The sequence below is a fragment of the Pseudophryne corroboree genome, chromosome 6, assembly GCF_028390025.1.
Source record: "Pseudophryne corroboree isolate aPseCor3 chromosome 6, aPseCor3.hap2, whole genome shotgun sequence".
NCBI lineage: Eukaryota > Metazoa > Chordata > Amphibia > Anura > Myobatrachidae > Pseudophryne > Pseudophryne corroboree.
Window position 1 is genome coordinate 521,381,746 of NC_086449.1, and position 14,151 is coordinate 521,395,896.

The 14,151-nt window shown below is 49.4% G+C and overlaps 1 protein-coding gene across 4 annotated transcripts in view; it reads left to right on the top strand.

Annotated features, from left to right (window-relative positions):
- MDM1 (Mdm1 nuclear protein) overlaps positions 1-14,151 on the top strand; it is a 132,387-nt gene that overhangs the window by 60,766 nt on the left and 57,470 nt on the right. For all 4 annotated transcript variants that reach the window (XM_063927512.1, XM_063927513.1, XM_063927514.1 and 1 more), the window contains exon 7: positions 1,891-1,990. In XM_063927512.1, the coding sequence (XP_063783582.1) occupies positions 1,891-1,990 (100 nt within the window). The remainder of the gene's footprint in view (positions 1-1,890; positions 1,991-14,151) is intronic.

Sequence of the window (14,151 nt, forward strand, 5' to 3'; positions counted from 1 at the left end):
CCAAGAAGGACTTGGTACCCGGAACTTCAAGAGATGCTTACAGAGGTCTTATGGCCTCTGCCGCTAAGAAGGGACTTGCTTCAGCAAGTACCATGTCTGTTCCAAGACTTACCGCAGCTGCGTTTGTCGGCATGGCGGTGGAAAGCCGGATCCTAAGGGAAAAAGGCATTCCGGAAGAGGTCATTCCTACCCTGGTCAAAGCCAGAAAGGAGGTGACCGCACAACATTATCACCACATGTGGCGAAAATATGTTGCGCGGTGTGAGGCCAGGAAGGCCCCACAAAGAAATTTCAACTCGGTCGTTTCCTGCATTTCCTGCAAACAGGAGTGTCTATGGGCCTCAAATTGGGGTCCATTAAGGTTCAAATTTCGGCCCTGTCGATTTTCTTCCAGAAAGAATTGGCTTCAGTTCCTGAAGTCCAGAAGTTTGTCAAGGGAGTATTGCATATACAACCCCCTTTTGTGCCTCCAGTGGCACTGTGGGATCTCAACGTAGTTCTGGGATTCCTCAAATCACATTGGTTTAAAACCAGTCAAATCTGTGGATTTGAAGCATCTCACATGAAAAGTGACCATGCTCTTGGCCCTGGCCTGGACCAGGCGAGTGTCAAATTGGTGGTTTTTTTCTCAAAAAAGCCCATATCTGTTTGTCCATTCGGACAGGGCAGAGCTGCGGACTCGTCCCCAGTTCTCTCCCTAAGGTGGTGTCAGTGTTTCACCTGAACCAGCTTATTGTGGTGCCTTGCACCTACTAGGGACTTGGAGGACTCCAAGTTGCTAGATGTTGTCAGGGCCCTGAAAATATGTTCCAGGACGGCTGGAGTCAGGAAAACTGACTTGCTGTTATCCTGTATGCACCCAACAAACTGGGTGCTCTTGCTTCTAAGCAGACTATTGCTAGTTGGATGTGTAATACAATTCAGCTTGCACATTCTGTGGCAGGCCTGCCACAGCCAAAATATGTAAATGCCCATTCCACAAGGAAGGTGGGCTCATCTTGGGCGGCTGCCCGAGGGGTCTCGGCTTTACAACTTTGCCGAGCAGCTACTTGGTCAGGGGCAAACACGTTTGCTAAATTCTACAAATTTGATACCCTGGCTAAGGAGGACCTGGAGTTCTCTCATTCGGTGCTGCAGAGTCATCCGCACTCTCCCGCCCGTTTGGGAGCTTTGGTATAATCCCCATGGTCCTTTCAGGAACCCCAGCATCCACTAGGACGATAGAGAAAATAAGAATTTACTTACCGATAATTCTATTTCTCGGAGTCCGTAGTGGATGCTGGGCGCCCATCCCAAGTGCGGATTATCTGCAATACTTGTACATAGTTACAAAAATCGGGTTATTATTGTTGTGAGCCATCTTTTCAGAGGCTCCGCTGTTATCATACTGTTAACTGGGTTTAGATCACAAGTTGTACGGTGTGATTGGTGTGGCTGGTATGAGTCTTACCCGGGATTCAAAATTCCTCCCTTATTGTGTACGCTCGTCCGGGCACAGTACCTAACTGGCTTGGAGGAGGGTCATAGGGGGAGGAGCCAGTGCACACCACCTGATCGGAAAGCTTTACTTTTGTGCCCTGTCTCCTGCGGAGCCGCTATTCCCCATGGTCCTTTCAGGAACCCCAGCATCCACTACGGACTCCGAGAAATAGAATTATCGGTAAGTAAATTCTTATTATTCTTAATATTACCTTCCATAAGCTATACCCATTTCGCTTAATGCGCTAGTGATCTTATCTGTTCCTCTTCTTGAAGCTACACCGTTCCAGCTGCTGGCATCCCTTATTACAAGGCTACTACCATGACCTAATGACCTACCCTCTTCACAATGAATGTACCTATGGTATGAAATTGACCAAATATGTAACTTTACAATTTCTTGCATTCTAGGAAAGCAAAAACTGAGTATTCTGCAAATTTTTCATCGCCCACAGAATATAACTATAAGGATGGAGCTTGGGTGAGAGCAAAGGAGGAAGCACATGACCAAGTGAGTAGCCTGTGATTGTTGAAATAAGGAGTTTTTTCCACTTAAAGATGGAACCAGGGTTATGCCAAATGAATGAAGATGGTCTTGAACAATCTTAATGTAATTAGTCTGAGGCTTTGCAGTTTAACAAAGATAGTATGAGTAAAGTCCCCCATACATCTACGATGGATTGGGGCAATTCCCCAATCACCCGACGCCTGGGTTGGGAAATTCTCTGATTTGCTGATCCCGACCAAAAATGAATCGGGATCATCAAATTGGGACATTTTAACATGCGGACATTCCCAGATTCCCTGATGGTTCATCGATGTCCGCCGATCAGCGTTTTTAATTAGCAGATCACAAAATGGATCGGATCGGGGAAAGCAGTCGCAGATGTTTGGGGCCGTTTAGTCATAGTTTTTGTCTGATTGCTGTTGCGTGTTGGACTAGTTTTATTTATAAATTGTCTGGATTTTGTAAGGCACTAAAATGATAAGGTGATGTCGGATTGTTTTTTTACATACACTGACTTTTCAAACATTAGAATGACTATTACAAGTAATGTAATGCATGATGAGCTGCAGGGCAAATGTGTTTCTGGCAAAACCATGCCTTGTAAATGATTGGCGCTTTAAAAAAAACTCTGAGATCGGCTAGCATCCCGCATCTCCGTCAAATTCGGAACCTATTACATATGCCCCATTGTGTGCAAGGAATGTATATTCATCCATGTACATAGTACACATCTCTTCAGCTAAGCCGCCCCTATCCATATGCCGGGGTTTGATACCTGTCATCATTAGTGAGTACTTGCACCAGCACTATATTGGATGCAAAGGATCCATTTGAAAACGGATATTTACAGTTCTGTCCAACTCTACATAGCCCGCAGTTCCTTAAACAGGCCCAGTTGCAGCACAGTTGCGCCCCTTCAGTCACAGGAGCAGGTGCAGTGCTCAAGCATTAAAATAAGATTTTACTCACCGGTAAATCTATTTCTCGTAGTCCGCAGTGGATGCTGGGACTCCATAAGGACCATGGGGAATAGCGGCTCCGCAGGAGACTGGGCACAACTAAAGAAAGCTTTAGGACTACCTGGTGTGCACTGGCTCCTCCCACTATGACCCTCCTCCAGACCTCAGTTAGGATACTGTGCCCGGAAGAGCTGACACAATAAGGAAGGATTTTGAATCCCGGGTAAGACTCACACCAGCCACACCAATCACACCGTATAACTCGTGATACTATACCCAGTTAACAGTATGAAATATAACTGAGCCTCTCAACAGATGGCTCAACAATAACCCTTTAGTTAGGCAATAACTATAAACAAGTATTGCAGACAATCCGCACTTGGGATGGGCGCCCAGCATCCACTACGGACTACGAGAAATAGATTTACCGGTGAGTAAAATCTTATTTTCTCTGACGTCCTAAGTGGATGCTGGGACTCCGTAAGGACCATGGGGATTATACCAAAAGCTCCCAAATGGGCGGGAGAGTGCGGATGACTCTGCAGCACCGAATGGGCAAACTCTAGGTCCTCCTCAGCCAGGGTGTCAAACTTGTAGAATTTAGCAAATGTGTTTGACCCGACCAAGTAGCTGCTCGGCAAAGTTGTAGAGCCGAGACCCCTCGGGCAGCCGCCCAAGAAGGGCCCACTTTCCTCGTGGAATGGGCTTTCACTGATTTAGGATGCGGCAGTCCAGCCGCAGAATGTGCAAGCTGAATCGTGCTACAGATCCAGCGAGCAATAGTCTGCCTAGAAGTAGGAGCACCCAGCTTGTTGGGTGCATACAGGATAAATAGCGAGTCAGTTTTCCTGACTCCAGCCGTCCTGGAAACATATACTTTTCAGGGCCCTGACTACGTCCAGTAACTTGGAATCCTCCAAGTCCCAAGTAGCCGCAGGCACCACAATAGGTTGGTTCACATGAAAAACTGATACCACCTTAGGAAAGAATTGGGAACGAGTCCTCAATTCCACCTTATCCATATAAAAAATCAGATAAGGGCTTTTGCATGACAAAGCCGCCAATTCTGATACACGCCTGGCCGACGCCAAGGCCAACAGCATGACCACTTTCCACGTGAGGTATTGTAGCTCCACGGATTTAAGTGGCTCAACCCAATGCGACTTCAGGAAATCCAACACCACGTTGAGATCCCAAGGTGCCACTGGAGGCACAAACGGGGGCTGACTATGCAGCACTCCCTTAACAAAAGTCTGAACTTCAGGCAGTGAAGCCAGTTCTATTTTGGAAGAAAATCGATAGAGCCGAAATCTGGACCTTAATGGAACCCAATTTTAGGCCCATAGTCACCCTGACTGTAGGAAGTGCAGAAATCGACCTAGCTGAAATTCCTCCTTTGGGGCCTTCCTGGCCTCACAGCACGCAACATATTTCCGCCATATGCGGTGATAATGGTTTGCGTTCACTTCTTTCCTAGCTTTAATTAGCGTAGGGATAACTTCCTCCGGAATGCCCTTTTCCTTCAGTATCCGGCGTACAACCGCCATGCCGTCAAACGCAGCCGCGGTACGTCTTGGAACAGACAGGCCCCCTGCTGCAGCAGGTCCTGTCTGAGCGGCAGAGGCCATGGGTCCTCTGAGATAATTTCTTGGAGTTCTGGGTACCAAGCTCTTCTTGGCCAATCCGGAACAATGAGTATAGTTCTTACTCCTCTCCTTCTTATTATTCTCATTACCCTGGGTAAGAGAGGCAGAGAAGGGAACACATACACCGACTGGTACACCCACGGTGTTACCAGAGCGTCCACAGCTATCGCCTGAGGGTCCCTTGACCTGGCGCAATATCTTTGTAGCTTTTTGTTGAGGCGGGACGCCATCATGTCCACCTGTGGCCTTTCCCAACGGTGTACAATCATTTGGAAGACTTCTGGATGAAGTCCCCACTCTCCCGGGTGGAGGTCGTGTCTGCTGAGAAAGTCTGCTTCCCAGTTGTCCACTCCGGGAATGAACACTGCTGACAGTGATAACACATGATTTTCCGCCCATCGGAGAATCCTTGTGGCTTCTGCCATCGCCATCCTGCTTCTTGTGCCGCCCTGTCGGTTTACATGAGCGACCGCCGTGATGTTGTCTGACTAGATCAGCACCGGCCGGTGTTGAAGCCTGACTTAGGACATTGTAAATGGCCCTTAGTTCCAGAATATTTATGTGTAGGGAAGTCTCCTGACTTTTCCAAAGTCCTTGGAAGTTTCTTCCCTGTGTGACTGCCCCCCAGCCTCGAAGGCTGGCATCCGTGGTCACCAGGACCCAGTCCTGTATGCCGAATCTGCGGCCCCCTAGAAGATGAGCACTCTGCAGCCACCACAACAGCGACACCCTGGCCCTTGGAGACAGGGTTATCCGCCGATGCATCTGAAGATGCGACCCGGACCACTTGTCCAACAGATCCCCCTGGAAGATCCTTGCATGGGACCTGGCGAATGGAATTTCTTCGTAAGAAGCTACCATCTTTCCCAGGGCTCGCGTGCATTGATGCACCGACACCTGTATTTGTATTAGGAGGTCTCTGTCTAGAGACGACAACTCCTAGGACTTCTCCTCTGGGTGAAACCCTTTTTATCCTGTTCTGTGTCCAGAACCATACCCAGGAACAGTAGACGCGTCGTAGGAACCAGCTGCGACTTTGGAATATTCAGAATCCAGCCGTGCTGTTGTAGCACTTCCCGAGATAGTGCTACTCCGACGAACAACTGCTCCCTGGACCTCGCCTTTATAAGGAGATCGTCCAAGCACGGGATAATTATTTCGGCCATTACCTTGGTAAATACCCTCGGTGCCGGGGACAGACCAACGGCAAAGTCTGGAATTGGTAATGACCATCCTGTACCACAATTTTGAGGTACTCCTGGTGAAGAGGGTAAATAGGGACATGCAGGTAAGCATCCTTGATGTCCAGTGATACCATGAAATTCTCCAGGCTTGCAATAATCGCCCTGAGCGATTCCATTTTGAACTTGAACCTTCGTATATAAGTGTTCAAGGATTTCAATTTTAGAATGGGTCACACCGAACCGTCTGGTTTCGGTACCACAACATTTTGGAATAGTAACCCCGGCCTTGTTGAAGGAGGGGTACCTTGATTTCACCTGCTGGAAGTACAGCTTGTGAATTGCCGCCAATACTACCTCCCTTTCTCCGAGGGCAGCAGGCAAGGCTGATGTGAGGTAACGGCGAGGGGGAGTCGCCTCGAACTCCAGCCTGTATCCCTGTGATACTACTTGCAGAACCTAGGGATCCACCTGTGGGCAAGCCCACTGGTCCCTGAAGTTCCCGAGACGCGCCCCCCACCGCACCTGTCTCCACCTGTGGAGCCCCAGCGTCATGCGGTGGACTCAGAGGAAGCGGGGGAAGATTTTTGATCCTGGGAACTGGCTGTCTGGTGCAGCTTTTTCCTTCTTCCCTTGTCTCTGTGCAGAAAGGAAGCGCCTTTGACCCGCTTGCTTTTCTGAAGCCGAAAGGACTGTACCTGAAAATACGGTGCTTTCTTAGGCTGTGAGGAAGCCTGAGGTAAAAAAAAAAAAAATTTCCCCAGCTGTTGCTGTGGATACGAGGTCCCAGAGACCATCCCCAAACAATTCCTCACCCTTATAAGGCAGAATCTCCATGTGCCTTTTAAAGGCAGCATCACCTGTCCACTGCGTAAAATGTGTAACACATTTTTCATTGCCGAGATCATGCCACGGATGTTCCTAGTGGATTGTGTATATGTCTCAACCTCGTCGACACTGGAGTTAGACTCCGTGCCGACATCTGTGTCTGCCATCTGAGGTAACGGGCGTTTTTTGAGCCCCTGATGGCCTTTGAGACGCCTGGGCAAGCGCGGGCTGAGAAGCCGGCAGTCCCACAGCTGTTACGTCATCCAGCCTTTTATGTAAGGAGTTGACATTGTCGGTTAATACCTTCCACCTATCCATCCACTCTGGTGTCGGCCCCACAGGGGGCGACATCCCATTTATCGGCCTCTGCTCCGCCTCCACGTAACCTTCCTCATCCAACATGTCGACACAGCCGTACCGACACACCGCACACACACAGGGAATGCTCTGACTGAGGACAGGACCCCACAAAGTCCTTTGGGGAGACAGAGAGAGAGTATGCCAGCACACACCAGAGCGCTATATAATGCAGGGATTAACACTATAACTGAGTGATGTTCCCCCCAATAGCTGCTTGTATACACATATTGCGCCTAAATTTAGTGCCCCCCCTCTCTTTTTAACCATTTGAGCCTGAAAACTACAGGGGAGAGCCTGGGGAGCTGTCTTCCAGCTGCACTGTGAAGAAAAAATGGCGCCAGTGTGCTGAGGGAGATAGCCCCGCCCCTTTTTCGGCTGACTTTTCTCCCGCTTTTTTCATGGATTCTGGCAGGGGTAATTTATCACTTATATAGCCCTGGAACTATATATTGTGATGATTTGCCAGCCAAGGTGTATTATATTGCCCTCAGGGCGCCCCCCAGCGCCCTGCACCCATCAGTGACCGGAGTGTGAGGTGTGCATGAGGAGCAATGGCGCACAGCTGCAGTGCTGTGCGCTACCTTGTTTAAGACAGAAGTCTTCTGCCGCCGATTTTCCGGAACACTTCTTGCTTCTGGCTCTGTTAGGGGGCCGGCGGCGCGGCTCCGGGACCGAACATCGAGGTCGGGTCCTGTGGTCGATCCCTCTGGAGCTAATGGTGTCCAGTAGCCTAAGAAGCCCAAGCTACCACCAGTTAGTTAGGTTCGCTTCTTCTCCCCTTAGTCCCTCGCTGCAGTGAGTCTGTTGCCAGCAGATCTCACTGTAAAATAAAAAACCTAAAATATACTTTCTTTCTAGGAGCTCAGGAGAGCCCCTAGTGTGCATCCAGCTCAGCCGGGCACAAGATTCTAACTGAGGTCTGGAGGAGGGTCATAGTGGGAGGAGCCAGTGCACACCAGGTAGTCCTAAAGCTTTCTTTAGTTGTGCCCAGTCTCCTGCGGAGCCGCTATTCCCCATGGTCCTTACGGAGTCCCAGCATCCACTTAGGACGTCAGAGAAATATACACTCCGCCAAAGCACTTGTACTCAGCCTTGCATCAGCCCTATAAAGTGTATTGTTATATCGGGAATCCTACCTGTTAATAATGTTCACTCTAGAGTGACTCGCAGGCAGGTCACCACTGGGGGATATTGGGGGTGTGGCCGATGGGGGAGGTGGCAGGGTGCCACCATAATGGCAGGGCACATTTTGTCCATTTAAAATAGGGCAGGGGACCGCGCCTCACTGAAACAGCCTACCGTGAAGACTAGTTAAAAGCTTGGGATAAATGAATGGGGGTGCAATAATTGTGTGTAAATGTGTTTGGGTTGCATCATAAAAAAAAATATATTTCTCTAACGTCCTAGAGGATGCTGGGGACTCCGTAAGGACCATGGGAAAGACGGGCTCCGCAGGAGACATGGGCACTTTAAGAAAGAATTTAGTTCCTGGTGTGCACTGGCTCCTCCCTCTCTGCCCCTCCTCCAGTTTGATTCTGTGCCCAGAGGAGCTGGGTGCTTTTCAGTGAGCTCTCCTGAGTTTGCTGATAGAAAGTTTTTTGTTAGGTTTTTTATTTTCAGGGAGCTCTGCTGGCAACAGACTCCCTGCATCGTGGGACTGAGGGGAGAGAAGCAGCCCTACTCTCTGAAGCTAGGTCCTACTTCTTAGGCTACTGGACACCATTAGCTCCAGAGGGATCGGTACGCAGGATCTCACCCTCGCCGTCCGTCCCAGAGCCGCGCCGCAGTCCCCCTCGCAAGACTTCACAGGCGGCAGAAGACTTCGTGATCTTCACTGGAGGTGATCTTCACTGTTAGGGCGCAGGGGGGGGGGGGGGGGCGCCCTGGGCAGCATTTGGGACCTCATTCTGGCAAATGAACACATATATACAGCTGGGCACTGTATATATGTAGAAGCCCCCGCCAAAGAAATAAAATTTAAGCGGGACAGAAGCCCGCCGCCGAGGGGGCGGGGCTTCTCCCTCAGCACTCACCAGCGCCATTTTTTCTCCACATAGAAGAGGGTTGAAAAGAGACGGGGGCACATAATTAGGCGCAAAAAAGTATATAAACAGCAGCTACTGGGTTAACATTAAGTTACTGTGTTATTCCTGGGTTATATAGCGCTGGGGTGTGTGCTGGCATACTCTCTCTCTGTCTCTCCAAAGGGCCTCGTGGGGGAACTGTCTTCAGAAAGGACATTCCCTGTGTGTGTGGTGTGTCAGTACGCTTGTGTCGACATGTCTGATGTGGAAGGCTATGTGGGAGAGGAGCGGGAGCAAATGAATGTGGTGTCTCCGCCGACGGCGCCGACACCTGATTGGATGGATATGTGGAAGGTTTTAAATGATCATGTAAATTCCTTGCATAAAAGATTAGACAAGGCTGATGCATTGGGACAGGCAGGGTCTCAACCCCTGCCTGATCCTATGTCGCAGGGACCGTCGGGGTCTCATAAGCGCCCACTATCCCAAATTGTTGACACAGATACCGACATGGATTCTGACTCCAGTGTCGATTACGATGATGCAAAGTTACAGCCAAAGTTGGCTAAATCACTCCGATATACACTGCTCAAAAAAATAAAGGGAACACTAAAATAACACATCCTAGATCTGAATGAATGAAATATTCTTATTAAATACTTTGTTCTTTACATAGTTGAATGTGCTGTCAACAAAATCACACAAAAATTATCAATGGAAATCAAATTTATTAACCCATGGAGGTCTAGATTTGGAGTCACCCTCAAAATTAAAGTGGAAAAACACACTACAGGCTGATCCAACTTTGATGTAATGTCCTTAAAACAAGTCAAAATGAGGCTCAGTAGTGTCTGTGGCCTCCTCGTGCCTGTATGACCTCCCTACAACGCCTGGGCATGCTCCTGATGAGGTGGTGGATGATCTCCTGAGGGATCTCCTCCCAGACCTGGACTAAAGCATCCGCCAACTCCTGGACAGTCTGGTGCAACGTGGCATTGGTGGATGGAGCGAGACATGATATCCCAGATGTGCTCAATTGGATTCAGGTCTGGGGAACAGGCGAGTCAGTCCATAGCATCAATGCCTTCGTCTTGCAGGAACTGCTGACACACTCCTGCCACATGAGGTCTATCATTGTCTTGCATTAGGAGGAACCCAGGGCCAACCGCACCAGCATATGGTCTCACAAGGGGTCTGAGGATCTCATCTCGGTACCTAATGGCAGTCAGGCTACCTCTGGCAAGCACATGGAGGGCTGTGCGGCCCCCCAAAGAAATGCCACCCCACACCATTACTGACCCACTGCCAAACCGGTCATGCTGGAGGATGTTGCAGGCAGCAGAACATTCTCCTTGGCGTCTCCAGACTCTGTCACGTCTGTCACATGTGCTCAGTGAGAACCTGCTTTCATCTGTGAAGAGCACAGGGCGCCAGTGGCGAATTTGCCAATCTTGGTGTTCTCTGGCAAATGCCAAATGTCCTGCACGGTGTTGGGCTGTAAGCACAACCCCCACCTGTGGGCGTCGGGCCCTCATACCACCATGGAGTCTGTTTCTGATCGTTTGAGTAGACACATGCACATTTGTAGCTTGCTGGAGGTCATTTTGCAGGGCTCTGGCAGTGCTCCTCCTGTTCCTCCTTGCACAAAGGCGGAGGTAGCGGTCCTGCTGCTGGGTTGTTGCCCTCCTATGGCCTACTCCACGTCTCCTGATATACTGGCCTGTCTCCTGGTATCGCCTCCATGCTCTGGACACTACACTGACAGACACAGCAAACCTTCTTGCCACAACTCGCATTGATGTGCCATCCTGGATTAGCTGCACTACCTGAGCCACTTGTGTGGGTTGTAGGGAGGTCATACAGGCACGTGGAGGCCACACACACTACTGAGCCTCATTTTGACTTGTTTTAAGGACATTACATCAAAGTTGGATCAGCCTGTAGTGTGTTTTTCCACTTTAATTTTGAGGGTGACTCCAAATCCAGACCTCCATGGGTTAATAAATTTGATTTCCATTGATAATTTTTGTGTGATTTTGTTGACAGCACATTCAACTATGTAAAGAACAAAGTATTTAAAAAGAATATTTCATTCATTAAGATCTAGGATGTGTTATTTTAGTGTTCCCTTTATTTTTTTGAGCAGTGTATGATTATAGCAATTAAGGAGGTTTTGCACATCACAGAGGAAACCCCTGTCCCTGACACAAGGGTTTATATGTATAAGGGAAAGAAACCTGAGGTAACTTTTTCCCCCTCACACGAACTGAATGAGTTATGTGAAAAAGCTTGGGAATCTCCAGATAAAAAACTGCAGATTTCCAAACGGATTCTTATGGCGTATCCTTTCCCGCCAACGGACAGGTTACGATGGGAATCCTCCCCTAGGGTGGACAAAGCTTTAACACACTTATCCAAAAAGGTAGCCCTGCCGTCCCAGGATACGGCTACCCTCAAGGATGCTGCTGATCGCAAACAGGAGGGTATCCTGAAGTCCATTTATACACATTCAGGTACCTTGCTCAGACCGGCAATTGCGTCGGCCTGGGTCTGTAGTGCAGTAGCGGCATGGACTGATACCTTATCAGAGGAGTTTGATACCCTAGATAGGGATACTGTTTATTGACACTGGGGCATATTAAAGACGCTGTCCTTTATATGAGAGATGCTCACAGAGACATTAGTCTGCTGGGTTCTAGAATAAACGCTATGTCGATTTCTGCCAGAAGGGTCCTGTGGACTCGGCAATGGACAGGTGATGCCGACTCAAAACGACATAAGGAGGTTTTACCTTACAGGGGTGAGGAATTGTTCGGTGAAGGTCTCTCGGACCTGGTCTCCACAGCTACGGCTGGAAAGTCAAATTTTTTGCCTTATGTTCCCTCACAGCCTAAGAGAGCACCGCATTATCAAATGCAGTCCTTTCGTTCACAAAGAAACAAGAAAGTCCGAGGTGCGTCCTTTCTTGCCAGAGGGAGGAGCAGAGGAAAGAAGCTGCACAATACAGCTAGTTCCCAGGAACAGAAGTCCTCCCCGGCCTCTGCAAAATCCACTGCATGACGCTGGGGCTCCACTGGCGGAGCCGGGGCCAGTGGGGGCGCGTCTTCGGAATTTCAGCCACATGTGGGTTCACTCCCAGGTGGATCCCTGGGCAACAGAAATTGTGTCTCAGGGTTACAAGCTGGAATTCGAAGAGGTGCCTCCTCGCCGGTTTTTCAAATCGGCCCTACCGTCTTCCCTTCTAGAGAGGGAGATAGTGTTAAATGCAATACAAAAATTGTATCTTCAGCAGGTGGTGGTCGAGGTTCCCCTCCTTCAACAGGGAAGGGGTTATTATTCGACCATGTTTGTGGTTCCGAAACCGGACGGTTCGATCAGACCCATATTGAATTTAAAATCTCTGAACCTATACTTGAAGAGGTTCAAGTTCAAGATGGAATCGCTAAGAGCGGTCATCGGCAGCCTGGAAGGGGGGGATTTTATGGTGTCACTGGACATAAAGGATGTGTACCTTCATGTTCCCATTTATCCACCTCATCAGGCGTACCTAAGATTTGCGGTACAGGACTGTCATTACCAATTTCAGACGTTGCCATTTGGTCTCTCAACGGCTCCGAGGATTTTTACCAAGGTAATGGCGGAAATGATGGTGCTCCTGCGCAAGCAGGGTGACACAATTATTCCGTACTTGGACGATCTCCTCATAAAAGCGAGATCAAGAGAGCAGTTGCTGAACAGCGTATCTCTTTCACTGAAAGTGTTACATCAACACGGCTGGATTCTCAATATCCCAAAGTCGCAGTTGGTTCCTACGACTCGTCTGCCTTTCTTGGGCATGATTCTGGACACAACCCAGAAAAGGGTTTATCTTCCGATAGAAAAAGCCCAGGAACTTATGACTCTGGTCAGGAACCTTTTGAAATCAAGACAGGTGTCCGTGCATCATTGCACTCGAGTCCTGGGAAAGATGGTGGCATCATACGAGGCCATTCCCTTTGGCAGGTTCCATGCGAGGACTTTCCAATGGGATCTGTTGGACAAGTGGTCCGGATCACATCTACAGATGCATCGGTTGATCACCCTGTCCCCCAGGGCCAGGGTGTAGCTCCTGTGGTGGCTGCAGAGTGCTCACCTTCTCGAGGGCCGCAGATTCGGCATTCAGGATTGGATCCTGGTGACCACGGACGCAAGCCTCCGAGGTTGGGGAGCAGTCACACAGGGAAGAAATTTCCAGGGTCTTTGGTCAAGTCAAGAGACTTGTCTGCACATCAACATCCTGGAACTAAGGGCCATATACAACGCCCTACGTCAAGCGGAGGCCTTACTTCGCGACCAACCAGTTCTGATCCAGTCAGACAACATCACTGCAGTGGCTCATGTAAACCGCCAAGGCGGCACAAGGAGCAGAGCGGCAATGGCGGAAGCTACCAGGATTCTTAGCTGGGCGGAGAATCATGTAAGCGCACTGTCAGCAGTGTTCTTTCCGGGAGTGGACAACTGGGAAGCAGACTTCCTCAGCAGACACGACCTACACCCGGGAGGGTGGGCACTTCATCCAGAAGTCTTCGCACAGATTGTGAGTCGGTGGGAACTGCCACAGATAGACATGATGGCGTCACGCCTCAACAAAAAGCTACAGAGGTATTGCGCCAGGTCCAGAGACCCTCAGGCAGTAGTGGTAGACGCCCTCGTGACACCGTGGGTGTTCCGGTACGTCTATGTATTTCCTCCTCTTCCTCTCATACCCAAGGTGTTGAGAATGGTAAGAAGAAAAGGAGTGAGAACAATCCTCGTTGTTCCAGATTGGCCACGACGGACCTGGTATCCAGATCTGCAGGAAATGCTCACTGAAGATCCGTGGCCTCTTCCTCTAAGGCAGGACCTGTTGCAACAGGGACCCTGTCTGTTCCAAGACTTACCGCGGCTGCGTTTGACGGCATGGCGGTTGAACGCCGGATCCTATCGGAAAAAGGTATTCCGGTTGAGGTTATCCCTACGCTGATAAAGGCTAGGAAGGAAGTAACAGCAAAACATTATCACCGTATATGGCGAAGATATGTTTCTTGGTGTGAGGCCAGGAATGCTCCTACGGAAGAATTCCATCTGGGCCGTTTCCTTCACTTCCTACAAACTGGAGTGGATTTGGGCCTTAAATTAGGCTCCATT